At 40.6% G+C, this 25266-nt stretch overlaps 1 protein-coding gene across 1 annotated transcript; it reads left to right on the forward strand.

Moving 5' to 3' along the window:
• Window positions 1–305: 305 nt before the first annotated feature.
• LOC117991521 (membrane-bound alkaline phosphatase-like) lies at window positions 306–24840 on the forward strand. The gene is made up of 5 exons (XM_034979114.2): window positions 306–554; window positions 19542–19734; window positions 22361–22533; window positions 23281–23932; window positions 24638–24840. The coding sequence occupies exons 1-5, from the start codon at window positions 336–338 to the stop codon at window positions 24838–24840; spliced, it is 1440 nt and encodes a 479-aa protein (XP_034835005.2). The 5' UTR covers window positions 306–335.
• The last annotated feature ends 426 nt before the right edge of the window (window positions 24841–25266 follow it).

The following is a 25266-nucleotide window of genomic DNA, read 5'->3' on the forward strand; positions in this document are numbered from 1 at the left end:
CTAATGGCTGCACGCTGTCCTCTCTCTTTGTGGTGCTCTTCTTCCAGCTGTCGAATAGCGTCACTGGCGGTAATAGCGTCACTAGCGGCAGTAGCGTCACTGGCGGCAATAGCGTCACTGGCGGCAATAGCGTCACTGGCACACAAATAAGATTTTAGGAACGTGTAAAAATTATTTATCGTCAGTCCCGGACAATTCCAGTTTCTGTCACCATCACAGTCGCAGTGAGCACATCTGTTTCAGAGGACGATGAGTACCACAGCAGTGCGCGCAACTCACACGCGCACGCGGCTTCCGGCCCCCGCGACGAGAAGGAAGCCACCTTCGAGTTCTGGATGGCCGAGGCGCAGGCGGCCATCGCGGCCCGCGCGCGTCCCTCGCCGCGGGAGGGGGAGGTGGAGAGGGGGGCGCGCAACGTGGTGATGTTCCTGGGCGACGGCATGTCGGTGCCCACGCTGGCGGCCGCGCGCACGCTGCTGGGCCAGAGGAGCAACCGCACGGGGGAGGAGACCCAGCTCTCCTTCGAGAAGTTTCCCAGCGTGGGACTGTCGAAGGTCAGTTCATAGTTCACTCCCTGTCAGTAAACCTGGCGATATGGAGTACCCACTGGCGGAGAGCAGGAGGATAACGAATGATGTAAGGAAAGTAGTAAGTAGATGCCCTCTTTTCTATTAAATACTGATAAAATAGGGGACTTGAGCAAAAATCCGTCAGTTGAACATAAACTGCGAACATACAAGTATGTAGCAGCTGAGGTGTCAGTGCCTTACTAATGCCTTACTAATGCCTTACTAATGCCTTACTAATGCCTTACTAATGCCTTACTAATGCCTTACTCATGCCTTACTAACGCTACAGGAAGATTTTGGCAATTTAAATAAATGCTGCCATGACAGTGCTTTAAAATTAAATTCTCAAAAGACTTTACTCCACATAATTCACCAAACTGAAAGGCTAACAGCATGTTTTTATTTTATTTTATTCGTTTTTTGCAATCAACAGCGATATATACTGTTAGCCTTTTATTTCATAAATTAATATTTGAGGCTATTTGACTAAAATAAAGAAAATACAAAGTCTTCATTTGACTTAAATTTAAATATAAAAAAATATATAAGTCTTGATTTGAATAAATTCAGTATAAACATTTTTACAAGTCATGATACTAAAATCATAACGTCTATAAATAAGATCTTTTGGCGGGATTTACGGCCAGTCTTACGCTGTCAGTATTGACGCATTTTTAATATCGGTCCACGACCGTAAATTTACGAATTACCTAATAAAGTGAATAATCAATAATTGCTAAACAAGTAAACGAAATAAAGTCACAGTAAATAACTAATAGTGCTCGAGAGAAATAAAAGTTTTACTAAACGGGCTATGTATGTCTATCATTTCATCGAGCAACCTGGCTACGATGTAACAGTACAATAACAATTTTACATAATAACAGACTTAAAATAAGGCCAAATAGGATTACAATTTTTTTCAGATTACTTAAATGGATATTAATTATAAATTTATAACAGTACGTTTGATAAACAAGCTTTACAATAATATAATAATATGAAAATATAAAAGTCAATTAACTAGTAAAAATACCTAGTAGGTGATTCACAACATATGTATGTTGTACCGGGTGTAAAAAAAATGATAATGAGAGAAATGATGGAAATGAAACGGCATAAATAGCACACGGTAGAATTTTAATAATATAAAAATGATAGTAGGTACAGAAAACTACCGCGGCTTAGCTCGTAGGTCGGCACACAAAATTTGTAGGGTCGTGGTGTTACGTTGATTTCGGCCTTTGCCCTAGCGGCAGTAATGTGTACTCCCCTCGTGTTGTCGGCCTCGTAGATGGTGTGAGGCCGGGAGTTCGGTGTCAGCAGATGTTGCCGTGGGTACCCGACGGTGCTGACTAGATGATGGAGGTTTCTGATGGGGGTTAAACCCGCCTTTAAGTCCAGACCACGCTTTCAAATCCAAACGTAGCTCCTGGAATTGATAACCAATGTGGGTTATCCTCTGGTCATATAAATTTCCGTTCTGGAATCGAACCCGGGCCCGTGTCGAACACAGAAGGTAGGTACATGACATGGTAGAATTGCCGGTGTGGCGATATCAGAACGGAGATTACAATTATTTGGCTAAATATATGGCTGAAGGCCCAAAATATTAAAAAGAATTAAATTATTCACAAAAATATAAAAAAGAGGGTTGTCAAAATAATTTTACAATGATGATGCAATGTAGATTGAAAATTACTAATGAATTGGTAAATACACTACGTTATTTGTTAATACAACGGTTCAAATTAACTACTAGGGCTATGATTGTCAAAATAAAATAATTAGAATTAAAATTAACTAAGTAGGAAACTGGCGGTTGCAAAGAATGTATCGAAAGTTATTACGTTATTAGTTTATCTACTTGTTTTAGGTACCATTCAAAAACTTACCCTTTTACGGGAGCACTTTTAGATTAATTACGTTTTATTTTTAAAGAAAAATCAATTTTATTTTAAATTAAGGAACAATGTAAATAGACAACAACTTCGGCTCGCCACCAGAGCGAGCTCTCAACCGAGAAAAAGTTCAAAGGCCTCTTTCAAAGGCTTCTTTTGACAGCTAGCGTTTGGAAATGGGTATTGCCATTTCGCAACAACTACTTTTAATAAGAATGCAAATTAATTAAAAAAATATACTTAATTACGTTTAAAAATAAGATTTATAATAATAGATAGGATAAAATAATAATATAAGTAATAATTCATGTAACGCTTCGTTACATTACCCCCCTTCGCACGCAAGGATTTTATTTTAAAATAAAATCCGAACCTACAAGTTAAATTTACTTCCCTGCACCAACAATTGTCCTGATATTAAAATAATGGCTTATGACTTTGTTGCGAAGAAAGCAAAAGTACTCTCAATAAGGCCTGGAGTTAATGTAACTAACAAGTATAGCTGTACAATACAATAATATTACACTTGTAATATAATACGTAACATAAAATACAATAATACATTACAATACTCAGACAATATTTGTGTATAGATATACATATAAATAGTACCATATAAGTAATATAATAATTATGTTAGATAAACAAAAAAATGTATTTAGTGTAATCAAACCATTAAGGAAAATTTAGAGAGCCGTGCATTTGAAGGGTAAAACAACTACAGTGATATGAAATGACTAATATTACTAGCTACTGTATAACATATACTTAGGCTAGCTCTTCTGAGTATGTATTTTTAAATCTTTTATGTGCCAAGTGCCCAAGTTATTGCCCGCCATATCTTCTAGAACGTATACAAGTGGTGAGCGTTTCGCAATAACTCTGCATTGTACATATTTCGGGGCCAATTTCTTACTAAAGTACTTGTCTTTATCGGAGAGGACGTAAGTTCGTTTATAAACAATGTCTCCGACGTTAAACTCGAATGGCTTACGTCTTAGATTATAATGCGCCGTATTTTTTGCGTGGGAATGGTACAACGACTTCTGAACATTATTGAAGATTTCACTCATGCAACCGCGGTTTTCCGCATATAAATCCCTGGGCAGAAATAAAACTTCGTCCTCTAGGTCATTATCGAGGTAGTGTGAGCCACAAATTACCACTTCCCGGCCGAAAACAAGAAAAGATGGTGTAAATCCTGTTACCTCGTTGACCGAGTTATTGATGGCGAATTGTACTGCTGGGATAAAGGTATCCCAAGACCGATGATCCTGGTCGACAAAAGTAGAAATACAAGTAATAATTGTTTTGTTATACCTTTCCACAGTATTAACCTGGGGGGTATATTTTGGTGTAAAAAATACGTTTGGGACATTATATTTTTTGAAAAGGTTGTTGGTTGCATTACTAATAAACTGAGATCCATTGTCCAGAAAAATGGTCTGGCTTACGCCATGTACCAGAAATATTTGTTCTTCCAAAATCTTTACTATTATATCGGAAGTTGCTTTTTTAATAGGAAATATATGACAAAATTTAGAAAAACAACATGTTATTACTAAAATGTAAGAATTTTGTTTACGTGTTACTGGAAGAGGACCCATCAGATCTATGGATATCATTTGATATGGCCGAGAGCACTGCTTAGGCCGACCCATCTCTCCGAGTGTAGGATGATTTTGGGCCTTGTACTGCAAACAGATGGAACATGAACCTACATAACTCGCTACATCCCGGTACATACCTGGCCAAAAATATCTGAGTGAAATGCGACGGTACGTTTTAAAAATGCCCAGATGACCAGCCGTTGGTTTATTGTGGTTTTCGGCAATTACTTTTTCTCGGAGATCAGAAGGGACCACTTCTTTCCACGAAAATTCGTCGGTAAGTTGGCATTTATTCTTAGTTAAGCGAAAAAGACAATCGTTTTTAACTTGATAATTTGGGCAATTTTGTGGTTTTGTGAGGCAATTATTGTAAATATTTTTATACCAATCGTCACTAGTAGTCGCGACGGAGTTGGCAGTGATGATGGCAGAGACAGCTACAGCGCGAGATAGCGCATCTGGGATTACGTTGTCGACACCGCGACGGTGTTTTATTTCGAAATTGAATGCTGACAAACGTAAACCCCATCGTGCAAGCCTACCCGTTGGATTGTTCAACGAAAGAAACCATTTTAACGCGCTATGATCTGTGTAAACGGTGAAGGTTTTCCCGTTTTCCACATAGCAACGCCAATGTTCCAAAGCAGTCAGAACAGCTAAGGTTTCTCGTTCTGTAATACTGTAGTTTTTCTCAGCTGATGTCAAGGATCTACTCATATAAGCGACAGGATGTTCTAAGCCGTCTATGTTCTGCGTGAGCATAGCGCCTACTCCATAGTTGCTGGCATCCGTATGAATTTCGAATGGCAGATCGTAATTAGGACAAGAAAGAACTGGAGCCGAAACTAAGCATTCTTTCAGCTTCTTAAAAGCAGCGTCAGCTTCCTCAGACCATTGAAAAGGTGGAGCGCTCTTTTTATTGGAGGTCAGTTTATTGAGAGGCCCTGCAATGGTGCTAAAATTTGGAACGAATCGACGATACCAGGTAGCAGTGCCTAAAAATCGCTTAAGCTCCTTACGAGTAGTAGGAGTAGCGTAATTAAGAATGGCTTCTACTTTATCTGGGTCGGTCCGTAATCCGTTCGCATCAACTACATAACCTAGATATTTGAGCTGACTGCGGAAAAACTCGCATTTTTCCAAGTTTAACGTCAAGTTCGCTTTATGCAACTTTTCCAGGACTCGAAGTAAAAGAGTGACATGCTCCTCGAAGGTGCTGCTGACGATGATGATGTCATCTAGATAAGCAAAGATGCGATGATCAACATCACCTAATAGTGCGTCAACTAAACGTTGTTGTGTGGCGGGAGCATTTGTTAGGCCAAACGGAGTAGTCTTGAACCTGAGCGTACCTCGACCTGGAACGTAAAATGCTGTCTTGTCTCTGTCTTCCTTGGCTATAGGAATTTGCCAAAAAGCTTTGGACAAATCTAAACTAGTTAGGAATCGAGCATCACGTAAATTATCTAAAATTTCCGAGATGTAAGGCAAGTTATAGGCGTCTCGTTTCGTGACAGAATTAAGTTTTCTGCTATCAAGGCAGAAACGAGGCTGACCATTCTTTTTAGTTACCAGTAGAACCGGGGACTGCCAAGCACTCTCACAGGGTTCCACGACATCTAATTTTAACATTTCATCGACTTGTTCAACAAGTATTCGTTGTTTTTCAGGAGAAAGTCTATAGTACCTCTGCCTAATCGGCGGAGAATCTCCGGTGTCGATTCTGTGGGTGATAAGATGGGTTCGACCTAACCCTTTATGTTCAAATGAAATATCACGGAATTGTTTAATAACATTGTCCGCTTTAGCTTTTTGAGTTGTGTCCAAATTGTCGTAAGAATATATTAACGTGTTTGTATGATTGTTGTCATTCAAATCCTTTGATGGCTCAGCTGTTAATGAAATTGAACCTAAATATTTTGGGCATAATTGAAAGGCTCGCCAAAAATCGATACCTAAAATAAGTGATAACTTAATGCCTGGAACAACAAGTGCTTTAATAATATGAAACTGGCCCTCAAAATGTATGGGTAGGTTCATATACCCTATACTACCAAGAGTTTGACCCCCGGCAGCGACAATGGATATTTCATTATATTCAATTAATCTAAGGCCACGACTCATTAAAACCTCATGAGCACCATTACCTATAATAGTGATGGTTGCTCCCGAGTCTAAGAGACCTGAGACTTCTACATCATTAATTTTAATATTTAAATAAGGTCTAGTATCATCTATTGGTTTATTAGGCCGAATTGTTGCAATTTTATAACACATGAAAAATTTACGTATCGTCTCCAACCATTCCTCCCATTCTTTCTGTTCGAGGTGACCTTTACTTGGAGGTGGATTACAACAATTCTGCCGACCTAGTTTTTTGAGTTGCAATTTGGACAGTCTGGGATTTTAACATTCTTGTATCCGCATCTGAAGCAAATAATCTCTGTACTTTTACAGTCTCGGAAATGATGAGAATTATTTCGGCATCTCTGACAATAGGGTGGTTTATTGATATTAGTGGAGTTAGTGTTGTTAATTGCATGCAAATATTTTTGATTGACATAGTTGTTAGTAGTATTAGTTTTAGGGTTGGTGGTTTGTTTGTCATTAAAATTCTTATGGAAATTCGGCCTATAATTACTGTTTTTGTTGCCAGTATTCGGTTCTTCTTTGTATGAGAACTCCGGTGCAAAAGTCTCTGATGTCGCGGCCGTAGGTGTGTGATATTGAGACAAACGTGACTGAAAGTTTTCGTAATTTTTACACAATGTACGTAATTCTTCAACGGAAACAATGTTTGTTGCAGAGGCCAGTGTACTCGCATAACGAGGATGAATATTGTGCAACACTATCTCGAGCTTGTCCTCCTCTGGCAAGGGCTTTGACAATCGTGCAAACATGCTTGCTAAGATTGATAGGTAAATGGTGATGTTCTCGCTCTTAGCTTGAGTTCTAGCACGAATATCCGATAATAGGCGGTAGTCGTAATCAATTATGTCAAAATCCTGCTTTAAGAGAACGGTGAGCTCTTCCCAAGTTGAAACCTGCTCCTGAACACCGCGATACCAGTGTAGGGCATCATCCACAAAAATCTCGGTAGCATAAGCCAAAAGCTTGGTACCTGATATATTGCGGGCCAAACTAAACTCATTTGCTCTTTGGATGAACGAACGAACGCATGTTTTACCATTAAATTTTAATTTGTCTACTTCGGATGACATTTTGGTGCCGCCTTCACATGTGACGTTTACATTTACCGAAGATGATGGTGCTGCGGGTTCTGAACTCGGACCAGCTACTGCAAGTGGGTCAATACTCTTTGGCTTTAAATTTAAAAGTTTTTCATAAAGCTCCTTGAACAATACGTTGCATTGTATATGGTTATCCAAAAGCTGCCTGTCTGGTTCTATCCTGTTAAGCCTATGATATAGGTGATGTAATAAATTTTCGTAACGAGCAAGTGTATTTTTATCTGGAACATCACCTGTAAACGCTGTGTTAATCTTATCCAGCAGTTCTAAACAGCTGGATAGGTCTTCAGCAGGTTCCAAATGAGAACATAAAATGTCCTCAGAAAAGTGCAATTGACTCAGTTTATTAATTTGTTTCCTAAGCTCTGCCACCGTGGCACTAGGAGTTTCCCCTCTAACTGCAACCTCGTACTCCAATTCCGACTTTTGTAATGAGAAGTACTTGATTGGGTACGGCATGGTATTTTTTTTTTTTTTAAATCAGAAAAACCAATGAAAAAAAAATTATCCTGAATAAGTGTATAAAAATGTTACAAGACAAACCGCAACACGGGAAAAACCTTGTTGCCGGGTGGGTTTTTTTTTTTTTTTTTTTTTGAGTGGTACCAAAAACAAAATATTAAGAAAAAATACTCCGTTCTGTTACAATCAGCTTAACAGAACGCTTTGGTTTGATGACAAAACAATGAAATATGAATGGCAAAATAAAGGTGAATTAATCAACAATAAAATTAAATTTGCAACTGGTGTGAACGCAGCTTTATAATGGCAAAAAAAATACAATACAAAGTTTCCACAAAAAATCTACTAATAAAAATAATATGGAAAAAAGGAACAAACAATATAATTGTGTGAAATTGCTGCTTTCATTTCAGTTACTGCAAACCAAAAAAAATAAAAGCGTTTTACAAAACAAGCACGCACCGTACAAAACTATCACTATACCACTAAGGAAAAGCAGAAATCAACCACGTGAAGGCGCCAGTGTACCGGGTGTAAAAAAAAATGATAATGAGAGAAATGATGGAAATGAAACGGCATAAATAGCACACGGTAGAATTTTAATAATATAAAAATGATAGTAGGTACAGAAAACTACCGCGGCTTAGCTCGTAGGTCGGCACACAAAATTTGTAGGGTCGTGGTGTTACGTTGATTTCGGCCTTTGCCCTAGCGGCAGTAATGTGTACTCCCCTCGTGTTGTCGGCCTCGTAGATGGTGTGAGGCCGGGAGTTCGGTGTCAGCAGATGTTGCCGTGGGTACCCGACGGTGCTGACTAGATGATGGAGGTTTCTGATGGGGGTTAAACCCGCCTTTAAGTCCAGACCACGCTTTCAAATCCAAACGTAGCTCCTGGAATTGATAACCAATGTGGGTTATCCTCTGGTCATATAAATTTCCGTTCTGGAATCGAACCCGGGCCCGTGTCGAACACAGAAGGTAGGTACTTGACATGGTAGAATTGCCGGTGTGGCGATATCAGAACGGAGATTACAATTATTTGGCTAAATATATGGCTGAAGGCCCAAAATATTAAAAAGAATTAAATTATTCACAAAAATATAAAAAAGAGGGTTGTCAAAATAATTTTACAATGATGATGCAATGTAGATTGAAAATTACTAATGAATTGGTAAATACACTACGTTATTTGTTAATACAACGGTTCAAATTAACTACTAGGGCTATGATTGTCAAAATAAAATAATTAGAATTAAAATTAACTAAGTAGGAAACTGGCGGTTGCAAAGAATGTATCGAAAGTTATTACGTTATTAGTTTATCTACTTGTTTTAGGTACCATTCAAAAACTTACCCTTTTACGGGAGCACTTTTAGATTAATTACGTTTTATTTTTAAAGAAAAATCAATTTTATTTTAAATTAAGGAACAATGTAAATAGACAACAACTTCGGCTCGCCACCAGAGCGAGCTCTCAACCGAGAAAAAGTTCAAAGGCCTCTTTCAAAGGCTTCTTTTGACAGCTAGCGTTTGGAAATGGGTATTGCCATTTCGCAACAACTACTTTTAATAAGAATGCAAATTAATTAAAAAAATATACTTAATTACGTTTAAAAATAAGATTTATAATAATAGATAGGATAAAATAATAATATAAGTAATAATTCATGTAACGCTTCGTTACAATGTGTGTGTGTATGTGTGAGTGTATGTGTGTGTATGGGTGTGTGTTGCATACTTGGTAAACTTATTTATAACTAGATGGTGCCCGCGACTTCGTCCGCGTGGATTTAGCTTTCTAAAAATCCTGTGGGAACTTCAATTTTCCGGGATAAAAAGTAGCTATGTCCTTCCCCGGGATGTAAGCTATCTCTGTACCTACCTTTCGTCAAAATTGGTTGAACGGTTGAGCCGTGAAAAGCTAGCAGATAGACAGATAGACACACTTTCGCATTTATAATATTAGTATGGATTGTATCTGCTTCATACTGCGTTATTTTTTGGTTATAATAGTTTGTTTTGGTGTGTGTGTGGTGTGTGTGTATGTGGTATGTGTGTGTGTGTGTGGTGTGTGTGTGTGGTGTGTGTGTGTGTCGTGGGTGGGTGTGTGTGTGGTGTGTGGTGTGTATGTGTGTGGTATGTGTCTGTGGTGTGTGTGTGGTGTGTGTGTGGTATGTGTGTGTCTGTGGTGTGTGTGTGTATTGTGTGTGTAGTGTGTGATGGGTTGTGACTATATTGCCTCAAATAAAATTCAAGTATTATTAATTTATTATTGAAATTGTGATTTCTGCTCATACTTAACTATTTAGATTTCATACCTTCGCGCGTCGCGTCACAAGAGTAGATCGTGTCCGATATTGTGTGTAAAAAGTATTAATAGATCGATAACGTTATCGTTATCGTGATCGTTATCTAAAGAAAATTTTCTAATAACATAGGCATGGGATTACCTGAATGTTTTAGGAAGTGTCTAGAAATGTGACCTATGCAAAACTTAGTAATTTAATTAGTTAGTTTTTTATACAAAATTAGTTTGTAAGACTTTATCGTAGATTAAATTATTAAATTAATAAATTATTATTTGATTAAATTCATATCCGGTGTTGGTTATAATGACAAAACATTACCAGAGTTGCCACTCTAGAAAAAGTCGCCTTTAAAATAGGTATTTCGTTATTATTAAGTAATAAATAAAACTGTTTATAAATCAATGCTTACAAACTATATTTATTATTGTGCTAACTATTACCCGCAGCTTCGCCCCCACGTGGCTCAAGGAAAGAATAATTATTGAGGGTTTGTTACAACAATTTTTGATGTAATAGTTGGTTTGTAATGGTTGGTTAATGGGAACAATTTATTTGTCTGCGCTTAAACTGGCTTTACGGCTATAGGCTCTAGTGTAACTATACTCATGCAAAAAATTACATCAATCAGTAGTTCCGTTTCGCATTTATAATATTATGGTTAGTTATATTCCGTAAACGCATCAACGTAATTTTACCAGAACATCTCTACACAATGTCCGATACAAAACTATAGTGCATACCTAGACTTGTTAGATACCAAACCATCGCACTTACATCCGCGCTTATTTACAGTAGGTACGCTGCAGAAAATAATCAACCTTTAGAATGAGATTTCGGTTTTGTAGAGCGTTGTTTCTGTCACTCATATCTATGTGACGTTTTGTCAGTCTTAACGATAGAGGCGATGCTCTACAAAATCGCTACCTCTTTCTAAAGGACGATGTATATTATTTTCTGCCGCGTAGGTACTGTATATTAGTGTTGAGTTTACTGGACGTCTAAAAAGTTGAATTTTTTTTTCTTTATACTTATAGAGCATTATCCAAGAGCTATTAAACAACTTATATATTGTAAGTCGTAATATGGTCGTAATTAAAATAAAATTAATGGCGACACTTATTGCCATTGCCATCTTGACAAAGTCTTAACAAGTATCTATAATCGCTGTTGTTTAAAATGAGGGCTTATATTAAAAGCAGAATAAATGAAAAAGGTTTTATATCTGATTTTTAATAGAAGAATAAAAACTTTTGATTGTTAATAGATTATTGGAATGTCATCTGAACATAGAGATAGCATATGCATCTGAATGAGATAAAACCTTAAAGGATAAAACATGGTAAAAATAGGCTACTTGACTCATATCTAATTCCGTCCAATAAATGATTATTTATTATAGTATTTTGCTTAAGACAACGAAATATATCAATAACAATAATTATTAAGAACGCAGGATGGATATATAAATCCAATTTAAAAAAATACAGTTTTTATTTTTATTTGAAACGCAGAAAACGCTGTCAGCCATGATGTGACGTCATTAATATGTAAACAAAGAAATGTCATCCCTGTGTCACGCGGGGACTAACGTAGTATCCGTATATATAAAATTTAGAGTCCTGACTAACTTATACATCAACGCACAGCCTAAACATCTAAACAGCTGGTTCTAGATACATGAAATTTTGTGCGTTTGTTCTTTGTAGGTAAAGAGAAGGTATCCACTAGGAAAGGATTTTTTGAAATTCCACCCCTGAGTGGGTTAAATGGAGGTTTGAAATTTATGAAGTCCACGCGGGTGAAGTCACGAGCATAAGCTAGTTTTTATATATTTCTAAAAACTCATAGTAAACGTAAAAAAATATCGTTTTCTCTTCATAAATTGAATAAGTTATTAAGTAAGACTTACAACAAAGTGATCTTTGCAAAAATAAATTTGGGTTGAAGTCGTTAGTCATATAGGATAGGATCCCTTTAAGCAAGTCTTTGCGTGTTACGTATATTTATTTCACTGGGCACTCTAATCCACAACTTTCCTGTGGTCTTTATCGATGCGTTTTTTACATTCTCGGATGATACAATAACGATAATTACTATATTTTTCATGTAAACTAGTATAGAAGTCATGTTTATTAAACTTTGGGAGGTTATGCTGTTGTTTACAAATGCATGACGTCAGAGCACAGATAATCTATCGGCCAAACATGGCCGACAGTGTTTTCACGTGGCTAAGAAAAATATATTTTTAAATTAAAGTTTTACGGTTTTTAGGGCGCAAAAAAATATAGTGTAAATTTTTTTGATATAATAGGACAAATATTAACCATTTAAGACCAACTTAAAAAAAGTGTCAAGTAGCCTATTGGGTTAAAAGGAATTTATACTTACAAATTAAATAACAACTTCAAGACTTGTATTTCAGTTGTATTCGCAGTTTTTTTCCGGTTTCTAGTTTATCTTTAATTACAAGCTTCCTCTCTGGTCTATATTTACTCGTGTATTTTGGCTCTATCAAAATATGAGAGCCTTGTTCCGAATTGGTTGCATATTGCCTTTCTAGAAGAGGTAGTTACCAACTATCCGTGATTCATAGGGATCTTGGTTCCATTGTCAAATCGGAACTGTTTACGTGATAACAACTAAACTATAATCACAGACTAGTACATCATGTTAAATACTGAAAGAGATCTTTTATAGACAATGCATTATATTTGGCATTAGCCAATGGCATATAAAGGACCATTGTTTAGTAGGTAAGTATCTTAGCTGTGTTCGTTTGCTACTCTTTGTGCGCATGCGCGTGATTCGTGCATTTGCAGTTGCAAATGTCACTTGTCAAAGTCTCTGACTCACGAATTGGGCACACAACTCTTAAGTGTTTTTACTTGATAATATTAATGCATCAATTTTGCATATACTACCAACCAAAGAGTATGTAACCACTACGTTACTTTCATAATCTCAAAATATAAAAATATTAATATCTTTTTTTGGATGAATCCTGAAATGAAAAATCTTGGTGATTATGTTTAAGTAATGGACCCCCTGTGGTATTAATATTTTTTCCTACATAGACGCAATCAAGATAAAATTTTGTAGGAACTTTGCCGATATTCAAATGGTGATGTATGAGTAATGTGAATTACTAGTATTTTCAGGAAACTTCTGCTAGTACAGTGATATCAATAGTGATAATTAGTGATAATTCTAATCCTAATCCTATATAATTATTCAATATCCTGATCCTAATTTTATAATATTATTATAAATGTGAAAGTGTGGATGTTTGGATGTTTGGATATTATTTGTTACTCAATCACGCAAAAATTACTGAACGGATTTAACTGAAATTTGGAATAAAGATAAATTATACCCTGGATTAACACAGGCTATATCCACGCGGACGAAGTCGCGGGCATCAGCTAGTAGTCAATAATAATATGTATGTATTGAGTTCATGAAAATATAATCTTACTATAAGATTCTGATGATGACGGTTATTTTCCGATTTGGTGCAGGATGGCGGCGCGCGGTGTCGTTGCTAAACCAAATAACAGTTTCTGTGCACGAGAAAATTTAAATCAAACAGTTAGTCATTCATTCATCGTTCATTGCTCTATACTAAGCTTCTGCTGTTAATTTGCCCACAACCACTTCTATGAGTGACGAATAATCTAGCGTTTGCATCAATGTTCGCTAAGCTAATATCTAGATCGTACCTCTGCTGTACAGTGTGACCTAACCATATAAGTAATATCTATATAATAGCCCATAAGTACACATACATATTGTATCTGAATGCATTCATTTAATAAAGCAGTCCAAAACCAACGCTCGGGTCGTACGCTCATTTCCAACACCTTGTCCCAACCTTAGATGGCGATCCTGCCACGCGGACTCAAGGACTCAAAATAATTATTGCCATGTAAAATATAACCGGATAAGGCCTCAAACAAAATATAATAATACAAAATGTGAAACTCAAAAGTCGAGAAAGAAGATATATTTATTAATCAAAACGGCAATAAAAACAGCGCCGATATTGAACAATTTCGCTGGCACATTTCTTCAATAAACATAGTTATGATCATCATATGTACAATTTTACTACTGGGAGTACTATACTTAGTATTTAAATTTTACAAGAAATGCCATGAAAACTGGATGAGGAGCCAGCTAAGCCAACACGTACTTAGAAGATCTACAGGCGGCGAAAAATGGACAGTGCGGCGTTTGTTTTCAAAGTGTTTTCCGAAGTTTTTCCAAAATAGTGTTTTTTTATGTGAAGATAAATTTTAAACTAATACCTGAGTGAACATTTAAATTAGAGACTAGTGAAACTAAGGGTTTTTAGACATAATACCAATAATTTGTGATTTTAACGGTGTCCAGACATGAGTTTAGTTAATTTAAATATGGCAAAATTCGAGTTAAAGGTAGCATTACAATTACTGCCAGTCATCGACGACTCTGAAAAGTCTGTGAAGCAATTAATTGACAATATTATATACTATGATTCTTTGCTTGCGCATCCCAATTGTAAAAATAATCTTATTCAATTCATATTAAAAAGTAGACTGTCACAAAATGCCAAATTGCAATTACAGTCAAATTACACAGCCATCGATGACTTGGTTAGCGATATGCGGCGTGTGTTACTGCCACAAAAATCGCCTATAGCTATTCAAAATAAGATACAACAGCTAAGACAAAATAATAAATCTATAGAAGATTACGCGAAAGAAATGTCTGAACTTTTTGTTGACCTGACAATATCGCAGGCAAAAGGTGATTCAAATACATATGCGGTACTTAAGCCGTTAAATGAAAAATTCGTCACAAAAAATTTTGCCGACGGGTTACGAAATAGAACACTTAGCACAGTAATTACAGCCCGGAACTACGACTCGCTAAAGGATGCGATTCAGGGTGCCCTTGATGAAGACATCTCGAACCCTTCCCCTTTAACAGGTGATTTATTAACCATGAAGCATCGACCATACTATCGGTCTAGGAATTTTAATAATCACACAGGTAGATGGAATACAGGTAAGTATACAGGTTCAAGGCCATCATATTATGTACCAGGCAACGGACGAGCACCGATGCATCAGGCTCCAGCACACTTTTATTCTTCTTCGAGAGGAAAACAGAACGGCACTCGTGGGATAACACGAGGTCGCGGAGGTAGGTTTACTAATAATACCTATTATGGAAATCGAGAGAGTAGAATTAATCGAGCTGTAAATGTTTTGACCCAATCGGAACCAAAAACATCTTCCGAAAACCAAAATCAGTTTTTTCGAGACTAAAAATGTTATATTAACCTTAAACAATAATATAAAGTACGTAGAATTATATTTGAACAATAGAAGATGTTACTGGTTATTAGATACGGGAGCCAGCATATCAGCGGTAAATAATGAAACAATAACATGTAATAATACACCTCTGTGCGAAAGCCGTATTCTAATCAACGGCGTGGGAGGTCAGATTCAAGCGAAAGGCTCTGTTTATTTGACACTATCTGATCCAAGCGGTATACAATTACCGCATGAGTTCTATGTATTCGATTCTTTACCGTGTACGGCTAATGGAATTTTAGGTTTAGATTTTCTTTCTTTATACGGAGCTCATATTGATTTAGAAAAATGCATTCTAACATTGAACTATAATGGAATAAAACATGTATTACCGTTGTTAAATAATATTAAAGTTGAGAAACCCGACTTTTTGACTATACCTGCTAGGTCTGAATCTACTCACTACATTAGTACTAGTATGACTGAAGAATGCGTAGTCTGCGCATCCGAATTAAAAGACGGAATTTTTATAGCGAACATGCTAGTAACACCTAAGGACGGGAATATACCAATACGAGTTTTGAATACTACCGAAACCGATTTTTATTTACAGGATATAAAGCCTATTGTACACAAGGCCAGTGATTATGATATTTGTTTGTTTGAAAATCCCTGTAGAGACTCAGATAGAGTGAAAGATTTATTCAAATTATTAAATTTAAATCACTTAAATTTGGAAGAACAAGCTAGCATTGAAAATATATGTGCAAAATATAACGACATATTTTACCTTGAAGGTGACCAATTTACCACTACTAAGCTTTATAAGCACTCTATTTCTTTAAAACCCAATACGACACCGGTGTATTCCAAGCCTTATAGACTTCCGCATTCGCAAAAGAATGAAATGGATAAACAAATCGATAAGATGCTTAAACAAGGCATAATAGAACCATGTAACAGTGAATGGTCTAGTCCTGTTCTATTAGTTCCGAAAAAATCTTACTCTAATACGGAGAAAAAATGGAGATTAGTTATTGACTATAGAAAATTAAATAACTGTATTATTGATGACAAATATCCCCTACCGAATATAACAGACATATTAGACTCATTATCAGGATGTATATACTTTACCCACTTAGATTTGAATCAAGGTTTTTATAATGTTGAGCTGGATCCAGCTAGTAGAAAATACACAGCTTTTAGTTCAGGCCAATATCAAATGACCAGAATGCCTATGGGCCTTAAAACAAGCCCAAGTTCCTTTTCACGAATGATGAATATGGCAATGGCCGGTTTGTCCTATGAAAAATGTCTCTGTTACCTCGATGATTTAATTATTTTTGGACGAAATTTGTCAGATCACAACAAAAATTTAATTGAAGTGTTTGAAAGAATACGTAACGTTAACTTAAAATTAAATCCAGCAAAATGTGATTTTCTCAAAAAGGAATTATTTTATTTGGGACACGTAGTGTCAGGCGATGGCATCGTACCCGACCCTCAAAAAATTAATGTCATAAAAAACTACCCCATCCCAAAAAATGCTGACGAGGTGAGACGATTCGTCGCATTAGCTAGTTATTATAGAAAGTTTATACCTAATTTTGCCGAAAAGGCTTACAACTTAAATCTTTTATGCAGAAAAAAGGTTCAATTTATATGGGATAGTAATTGCCAAAAATCTTTCGATATTTTAAAGGAATGTATGATAACACCACCAGTTCTACAGTACCCTAATTTTTCGAAAAGCAATCAGTTCATTGTTCACACAGATGCATCAGGTTACGCGATAGGTGCAATTTTATCAAATTCGGATGGACGTCCAGTTGCTTACGCAAGTAGAAGTCTTAACAAAGCTGAACAGAATTACCCGACTATTGAAAAAGAGCTTTTAGCTGTGGTCTGGGCAGTAAAATATTTTAGACCTTACTTGTACGGTCGTACTTTTAAAATTCTTACCGACCACAAACCTTTAATTTATTTATTTAGCATGAAGGACCCTTCGAGTAGGTTGCTTAAATTTAGATTGACTTTGGAAGAGTATGATTATTTGATAGAGTATGTGAAAGGTAAAGACAATGTGGCTGCAGACGCATTATCTCGAGTGATTATGAGTTCTAAAGATTTGAAAGAGATGAGTGATAGTGTATGTGTAATGACGCGATCACAAAGAAAACGGTTAGATACAAGTGCTTCTTCGGATGATATGATCTCTACCGACGACAGGTCTGATCAGCCAATAGTCGTAGATACTCATATTAAACCAAAGAATGCAGTTGAATTAAGGTTCATAGACCGGAAAATTTTAAAGAAAATACGTCAAGAAAATAAAATTAACTTCGAAAATAATATTTTTTCATATGATAGTAGTCAAATGACGATATATATAAACCCTGCTTCTCAATCGCAATTGACGCGAGCCGCATTTGTGAGAGAGCTAGGTGAATTTTGTGAACGAATAAATATAAAAGAAGTATATTTTATAAAAAATAATAACAATAATATATTTGTTAAGAAGTTAGTAGAGGAGATAAAAAATACAGCTGAATGGAAAGGACCTCGTTTATGTATTTTAGAGGACGTTAATAGAGTAGATAATATAGATGACAGAAAAGTTATATTAAACGACTTTCATCTTTTGCCCACAAGTGGCCACGCGGGCATCAGACGAATGTTAAATAACATAAAGAAATATTATTTCTGGCCAGGACTGGAAAAAGACATAATTAATTTTGTGAAAAAATGTCCTAAGTGCCTAAAACAAAAATATACCACTACGGTGAAAGAACCTATGGTAATTACTTCAACAGCTCATTCAGCTTTTGAAAAAATATTTTTAGATATAGTTGGACCCTTAGATAGAGATTATAATAATTATACGTATATTCTTACGCTACAATGCGAATTAACAAAATACGTATGCGCATTTCCACTCATTACAAAAACAGCCACAGAAGTAGCGCGTGTGTTTGTAAATAATTTTATCCTTGTTCATGGAATACCAGCGATTGTGGGAACAGATCGAGGATCTGAATTTTTATCGGAAACATTTAAAGAAGTTTGTAAATTACTCAGTATTTCTCAATTAAATTCAACGGCATACCACCATGAAAGTATAGGTGCTTTAGAGAACTCGCATAAGAGCTTAGGAAGTTTTCTAAGAATACAGACAGAAGGTAGACCAGATTTGTGGAGTACATGGCTTCCTTTTTGGTGTTTTGCATATAACACAACTGTAAATTCATCAACAAAATTTACACCTTTTGAATTAGTGTATGGGAAAAAATGTATCCTACCAAGCAATCTTTCAACGAAGATAGAACCTCTATATAATCATGATAACTATCCTCAAGAGTTGAGATATCGCTTGCAAGTTTCCCAAACAGAAGCGCGTAATAATTTAATAAATAGTAAATTTAGACAAAAAACTAGATACGATAAATATGTTAATCCTATAAAATATAAGCCTAACGATTTAATTTTAATTAAAAATGAAACAGGCAATAAACTGTCAGATTTATATTTAGGACCATATAAGGTAATTGAAGACTTGTCACCTAATGTAAAAATAGAATATACTAATGGAAAAATAGATATTATTCATAAGAACAGAACAAAACTATATTTTACTGATTAACTGTAATATGAATAAGAAAAAAATGAGAATATTGTAATTAGATGTAAGAAGTATATTGTTCTACTACGATTTCATTATTTGTACTTTTTATAATTTGTATTGTACCTACCTACTTTGTGTTTAGCTATTAAGAAAAAATTATGTAATAAAAATTATTAATAATTTTTTTACCACCCCATGGGAGGTGTACAGTGTGACCTAACCATATAAGTAATATCTATATAATAGCCCATAAGTACACATACATATTGTATCTGAATGCATTCATTTAATAAAGCAGTCCAAAACCAACGCTCGGGTCGTACGCTCATTTCCAACACCTTGTCCCAACCTTAGACTGCTCCATCAGTCATTATTTTATCCCCTAAAGGTTAGAATTTTTGAAAATCCTTCCTTAGTGTAGCCTTTTCCTTTTATATATTTTATAGATGAGCGGATTGACCCCCCAGGCAATGAATGCTTTACAATTTAACAGCGTTTTTGTCTAATATAGACGTACTGCGTGGATTCTCAAATCCCGGACTCGGCATGCACAGCAACGGCATACCTTTGCGGAGCGAAGGCCAACCTCGGCACCATCGGCGTGCTGGCTGGCGTGCCGCGCTACGCGTGCGAGGCGTCGCTCGACCCCGCGCAGCACGTGCACTCCATCGCCGCCTGGGCGCTGCAGGATGGCCGAGATGCCGGTCAGTTCCCTCTAGTTCTACAACCTCGGCACCATCGGCTCGCTGGCTGGCGTGCCGCGCTACGCGTGCGAGGCGTCGCTCGACCCCGCGCAGCACGTGCACTCCATCGCCGCCTGGGCGCTGCAGGATGGCCGAGATGCCGGTCAGTTCCCTCTAGTTCTACAACCTCGGCACCATCGGCGTGCTGGCTGGCGTGCCGCGCTACGCGTGCGAGGCGTCGCTCGACCCCGCGCAGCACGTGCACTCCATCGCCGCCTGGGCGCTGCAGGATGGCCGAGATGCCGGTCAGTTCCCTCTAGTTCTACAACCTCGGCACCATCGGCTCGCTGGCTGGCGTGCCGCGCTACGCGTGCGAGGCGTCGCTCGACCCCGCGCAGCACGTGCACTCCATCGCCGCCTGGGCGCTGCAGGATGGCCGAGATGCCGGTCAGTTCCCTCTAGTTCTACAACCTCGGCACCATCGGCGCGCTGGCTGGCGTGCCGCGCTACGCGTGCGAGGCGTCGCTCGACCCCGCGCAGCACGTGCACTCCATCGCCGCCTGGGCGCTGCAGGATGGCCGAGATGCCGGTCAGTTCCCTCTAGTTCTACAACCTCGGCACCATCGGCGTGCTGGCTGGCGTGCCGCGCTACGCGTGCGAGGCGTCGCTCGACCCCGCGCAGCACGTGCACTCCATCGCCGCCTGGGCGCTGCAGGATGGCCGAGATGCCGGTCAGTTCCCTCTAGTTCTACAACCTCGGCACCATCGGCGTGCTGGCTGGCGTGCCGCGCTACGCGTGCGAGGCGTCGCTCGACCCCGCGCAGCACGTGCACTCCATCGCCGCCTGGGCGCTGCAGGATGGCCGAGATGCCGGTCAGTTCCCTCTAGTTCTACAACCTCGGCACCATCGGCGTGCTGGCTGGCGTGCCGCGCTACGCGTGCGAGGCGTCGCTCGACCCCGCGCAGCACGTGCACTCCATCGCCGCCTGGGCGCTGCAGGATGGCCGAGATGCCGGTCAGTTCCCTCTAGTTCTACAACCTCGGCACCATCGGCGTGCTGGCTGGCGTGCCGCGCTACGCGTGCGAGGCGTCGCTCGACCCCGCGCAGCACGTGCACTCCATCGCCGCCTGGGCGCTGCAGGATGGCCGAGATGCCGGTCAGTTCCCTCTAGTTCTACAACCTCGGCACCATCGGCGTGCTGGCTGGCGTGCCGCGCTACGCGTGCGAGGCGTCGCTCGACCCCGCGCAGCACGTGCACTCCATCGCCGCCTGGGCGCTGCAGGATGGCCGAGATGCCGGTCAGTTCCCTCTAGTTCTACAACCTCGGCACCATCGGCGTGCTGGCTGGCGTGCCGCGCTACGCGTGCGAGGCGTCGCTCGACCCCGCGCAGCACGTGCACTCCATCGCCGCCTGGGCGCTGCAGGATGGCCGAGATGCCGGTCAGTTCCCTCTAGTTCTACAACCTCGGCACCATCGGCGTGCTGGCTGGCGTGCCGCGCTACGCGTGCGAGGCGTCGCTCGACCCCGCGCAGCACGTGCACTCCATCGCCGCCTGGGCGCTGCAGGATGGCCGAGATGCCGGTCAGTTCCCTCTAGTTCTACAACCTCGGCACCATCGGCGTGCTGGCTGGCGTGCCGCGCTACGCGTGCGAGGCGTCGCTCGACCCCGCGCAGCACGTGCACTCCATCGCCGCCTGGGCGCTGCAGGATGGCCGAGATGCCGGTCAGTTCCCTCTAGTTCTACAACCTCGGCACCATCGGCGTGCTGGCTGGCGTGCCGCGCTACGCGTGCGAGGCGTCGCTCGACCCCGCGCAGCACGTGCACTCCATCGCCGCCTGGGCGCTGCAGGATGGCCGAGATGCCGGTCAGTTCCCTCTAGTTCTACAACCTCGGCACCATCGGCGTGCTGGCTGGCGTGCCGCGCTACGCGTGCGAGGCGTCGCTCGACCCCGCGCAGCACGTGCACTCCATCGCCACCTGGGCGCTGCAGGATGGCCGAGATGTTGGTTAGTTCTGCTGCCTGTAATATAGTTTGGATATCATATTTAGTTAAGTTAATAATACAATATTTAGTTATGTGTTTTAAGTTTGCGGTTTGTAACCAGTTTAATGACCCAAATAAAAAATAATAAAAAATATCAGCCGCTCCGTGCCACAATAAGATCCCGTACGACATAGCACTGTGGAAAGAGACAAAGTAGAAAACATCGGTGAATTTTCCAATTTTTCTGTCAGTGAGAGCTGAGTTTTCCTTTTGGTGTCTCTATATGAGCGCCTCATTGAATTTTTTCGTGAGCTAGTCATTAGTACATTACAAAATTAAAAAAGGACCCATGATTGAGCCCTGTGGGACACCCACACAGCTGTGTCACGTTATTTATACAAACTCTGAATTCTGTCATAAAGATAACAGGAAATAAGATCAAATGCATGTCATGGTGGCTTAGTTATAGTGTTTCATACAATTTTGTTAAATATGACAAATTATGATCAACACAATCACACGCCTGAGATAAGTCACAGAAGACCCCCAACACCCCAACACGCTTGGGAGCATTTACAGAATGCCTGGGGGCATTGTAAATATATGATTCAAAAGTATAGATTGGGATGAACATTCTACCTGCTGATGTTTCGTTCTCAGGCATCGTGACGACGACGCGCGTGACGCACGCGTCGCCGGCGGGCGCGTACGCGCACGTCGCCGACCGCGACTGGGAGAGCGACGCGGACGTGCGCGCCGCGGGCCACGACCCCGCGCGCTGCCGCGACATCGCGCACCAGCTCGTCAACTCCTATCCCGGGAACCAGTTCAAGGTATACTCGACCCCACGCGCTGCCGCGACATCGCGCACCAGCTCGTCAACTCCTATCCCGGGAACCAGTTCAAGGTATACTCGACCCCGCGCGCTGCCGCGACATCGCGCACCAGCTCGTCAACTCCTATCCCGGGAACCAGTTCAAGGTATACTCGACCCCACGCGCTGCCGCGACATCGCGCACCAGCTCGTCAACTCCTATCCCGGGAACCAGTTCAAGGTATACTCGACCCCACGCGCTGCCGCGACATCGCGCACCAGCTCGTCAACTCCTATCCCGGGAACCAGTTCAAGGTATACTCGACCCCACGCGCTGCCGCGACATCGCGCACCAGCTCGTCAACTCCTATCCCGGGAACCAGTTCAAGGTATACTCGACCCCACGCGCTGCCGCGACATCGCGCACCAGCTCGTCAACTCCTATCCCGGGAACCAGTTCAAGGTATACTCGACTTTCCAAGAGACCTAAAGCCATCATTTAGTTGTGGGATAGAACTGAACAAGTTAAAGTATCAAACTATTAATATTATTTTATTTTAGTAAAATCTATACATACTAATATTATTATAAAGAGTTAAAGTTAGTAATTTTGTTTGTAGGAAGTAAACTCTAGAACTACTTAACCGATTTTGAAAATTATTTCACCAGTAGAAAGCTACATTATTCCTGAGTGAAATGTACATAATAAATTATAATTGGAAAGCGTGTTTTATCATGAGTTTTCAAGAAACTGTACTTTTAACAGGTGATATTGGGCGGAGGGAGGCGAGAGTTCCTACCGAATGATGTCGTGGACGAGGAGGGCGCGCCGGGCCGGAGGCAGGACGGCCGCAACCTCATCCAAGAGTGGCAGCTGGACAAGATCGATCGCAACGTCACACACCAGTACGTGTGGAACCGGGACCAGCTGCGCACTGTCGACGCTGACCTGCCTGAGTACCTCCTGGGGCTGTTCGAGGGGAGCCATCTTCAGTACAACATGGAAGCCGACGCGGAAACGGAGCCGAGTCTCGCGGAGCTCACCGACGTCGCCATCCGCATGCTGAGCAGGAACGAGAGAGGCTTCTTCCTGTTCGTGGAGGGCGGGCGCATCGACCACGCGCACCACGACAACCTGGCCGAGCTGGCGCTGGACGAGACCATCGAGCTGAGCCGCGCGGTGGAGCGCGCCACGCGGCTGCTGGCGGAGGACGACTCGCTGGTGGTGGTGACGGCCGACCACGCGCACGTCATGGCCTTCAACGGCTACAGCGCGCGCGGCGCCGACGTGCTGGGCCCGTCCGACGACCGCGACGACGACGGCGTGCCCTACATGACGCTGTCCTACACCAACGGGCCCGGCCACCGCCCGCACACGGACCACAGGAGGACTGACGTCACGCAGGACGCAGATTATCGTAAGTGGTTATCAAACACATGTAGTATTCGGTGCTTGTCGAGTTGTTTCTTACACATTTTGTAGTTGCCTCGTTAGTGAACAACTACTTTGGCAGTGGATCGTGAGATCCCAAATTGGGGTCGCGGGTTTAGTGTCAAATATTGTTGCAGCGTGGAAGTTGCATGGCACATCGGGGTACACATATATGGATTCTCTATACATAATTTCAGCTTTCTAGGTCCAACAGTTTTCAGTTGGGCGTTAATCAGTCAGGATTTTTCTCACCTGTCTTTGTTTTTGCTAGCGTTCTGCTTGTAGCACATGATGAGTACTGATAAGGTACCACGAAACAGTTGACCATAATATAATATTGCAAATAAAATATCTGACTGAAGCTAGAGGACGCTATGTAAATAGACCACTCGGAGTCGATGCCGCGTCGTTGGTGGAGCATTGACCTGAGTTTTGCACGCTATACATTGCGGGTTCGAAAAATACTAAATCACATAAACTACAAGATAAGGTAAACCGTTATTGGTATTGGACTGTGTTTAGGTAGTATAATAGTAACCCTAAGTTTTTGGTAGCGTTCTGGTTACACCTTGTATTTAGGTTTTGTCGATTAGTTCAGAGTCATCATCGTCGTCAACCTGTAGACTTCCCCCGCGGGATACTCGCAAGGCTCTCGTGGGGCCGTCTATAGGTAACGGTGTGCACTGTGCAGGCGCGCCGCAGTGGCGCAGTCACGCCGACGTGCCGCTGGCGCAGGAGACGCACGGCGGCGACGACGTGGCCGTGTTCGCGCGCGGCGCGCACGCGGGCGCGTTCGGCGGCGTGCTGGAGCAGAGCCGCCTGCCGCACCTCATGGCGTACGCCGCGTGCCTGGGGCCCGGCGCGCGCGTCTGTGACCGAACCGACCAGCACTAACCGGCGCTACGATATGTCTCATTAACATTGCAATGACATCAGCCGAAATAAAAATCATTCCTCATCAGCAAAATTTAAAAAAAAATAATTATAAGTAATAATATTAATAATAAATATTTTTTCTTCCACTTGCTATGTATTTGCTCAAGAGAGGTTAGGACTTCAGAGGACTGTTATCGGGCCTTTACTGGCGGCACGCCAGCAATTTCCAAGAGGACTGTAATGGAAATTGCTGGACAGTTTCATACTGATGACGAGGTTCTTTATGTTGTCGACTATTACTGATACACGATTTTATTGATATTCTGACTTGTATTAATAAAATCGTATATATTGTATATACCGACATATATATTTTTTTATCTTTTTTTAAATTTTTTTTTAATAGTTTTAATTTTTTTAATCAGGTATTTTTTGTTTTTTTAT

The sequence above is a fragment of the Maniola hyperantus genome, chromosome 19 (genome assembly GCF_902806685.2).
Source record: "Maniola hyperantus chromosome 19, iAphHyp1.2, whole genome shotgun sequence".
Taxonomy (NCBI): domain Eukaryota; kingdom Metazoa; phylum Arthropoda; class Insecta; order Lepidoptera; family Nymphalidae; genus Maniola; species Maniola hyperantus.

Bases quoted from the DNA above. Each gene is read 5' to 3' on its own strand.
- LOC117991521 (XM_034979114.2), top strand. From the start codon at position 336: ATGGCCGAGGCGCAGGCGGCCATCGCGGCCCGCGCGCGTCCCTCGCCG. The intron at 555-19,541 runs GTCAGTTCATAG...TGTCTAATATAG, and splicing joins CCAGCGTGGGACTGTCGAAG to ACGTACTGCGTGGATTCTCA. The intron at 19,735-22,360 runs GTCAGTTCCCTC...TTTCGTTCTCAG, and splicing joins GCAGGATGGCCGAGATGCCG to GCATCGTGACGACGACGCGC.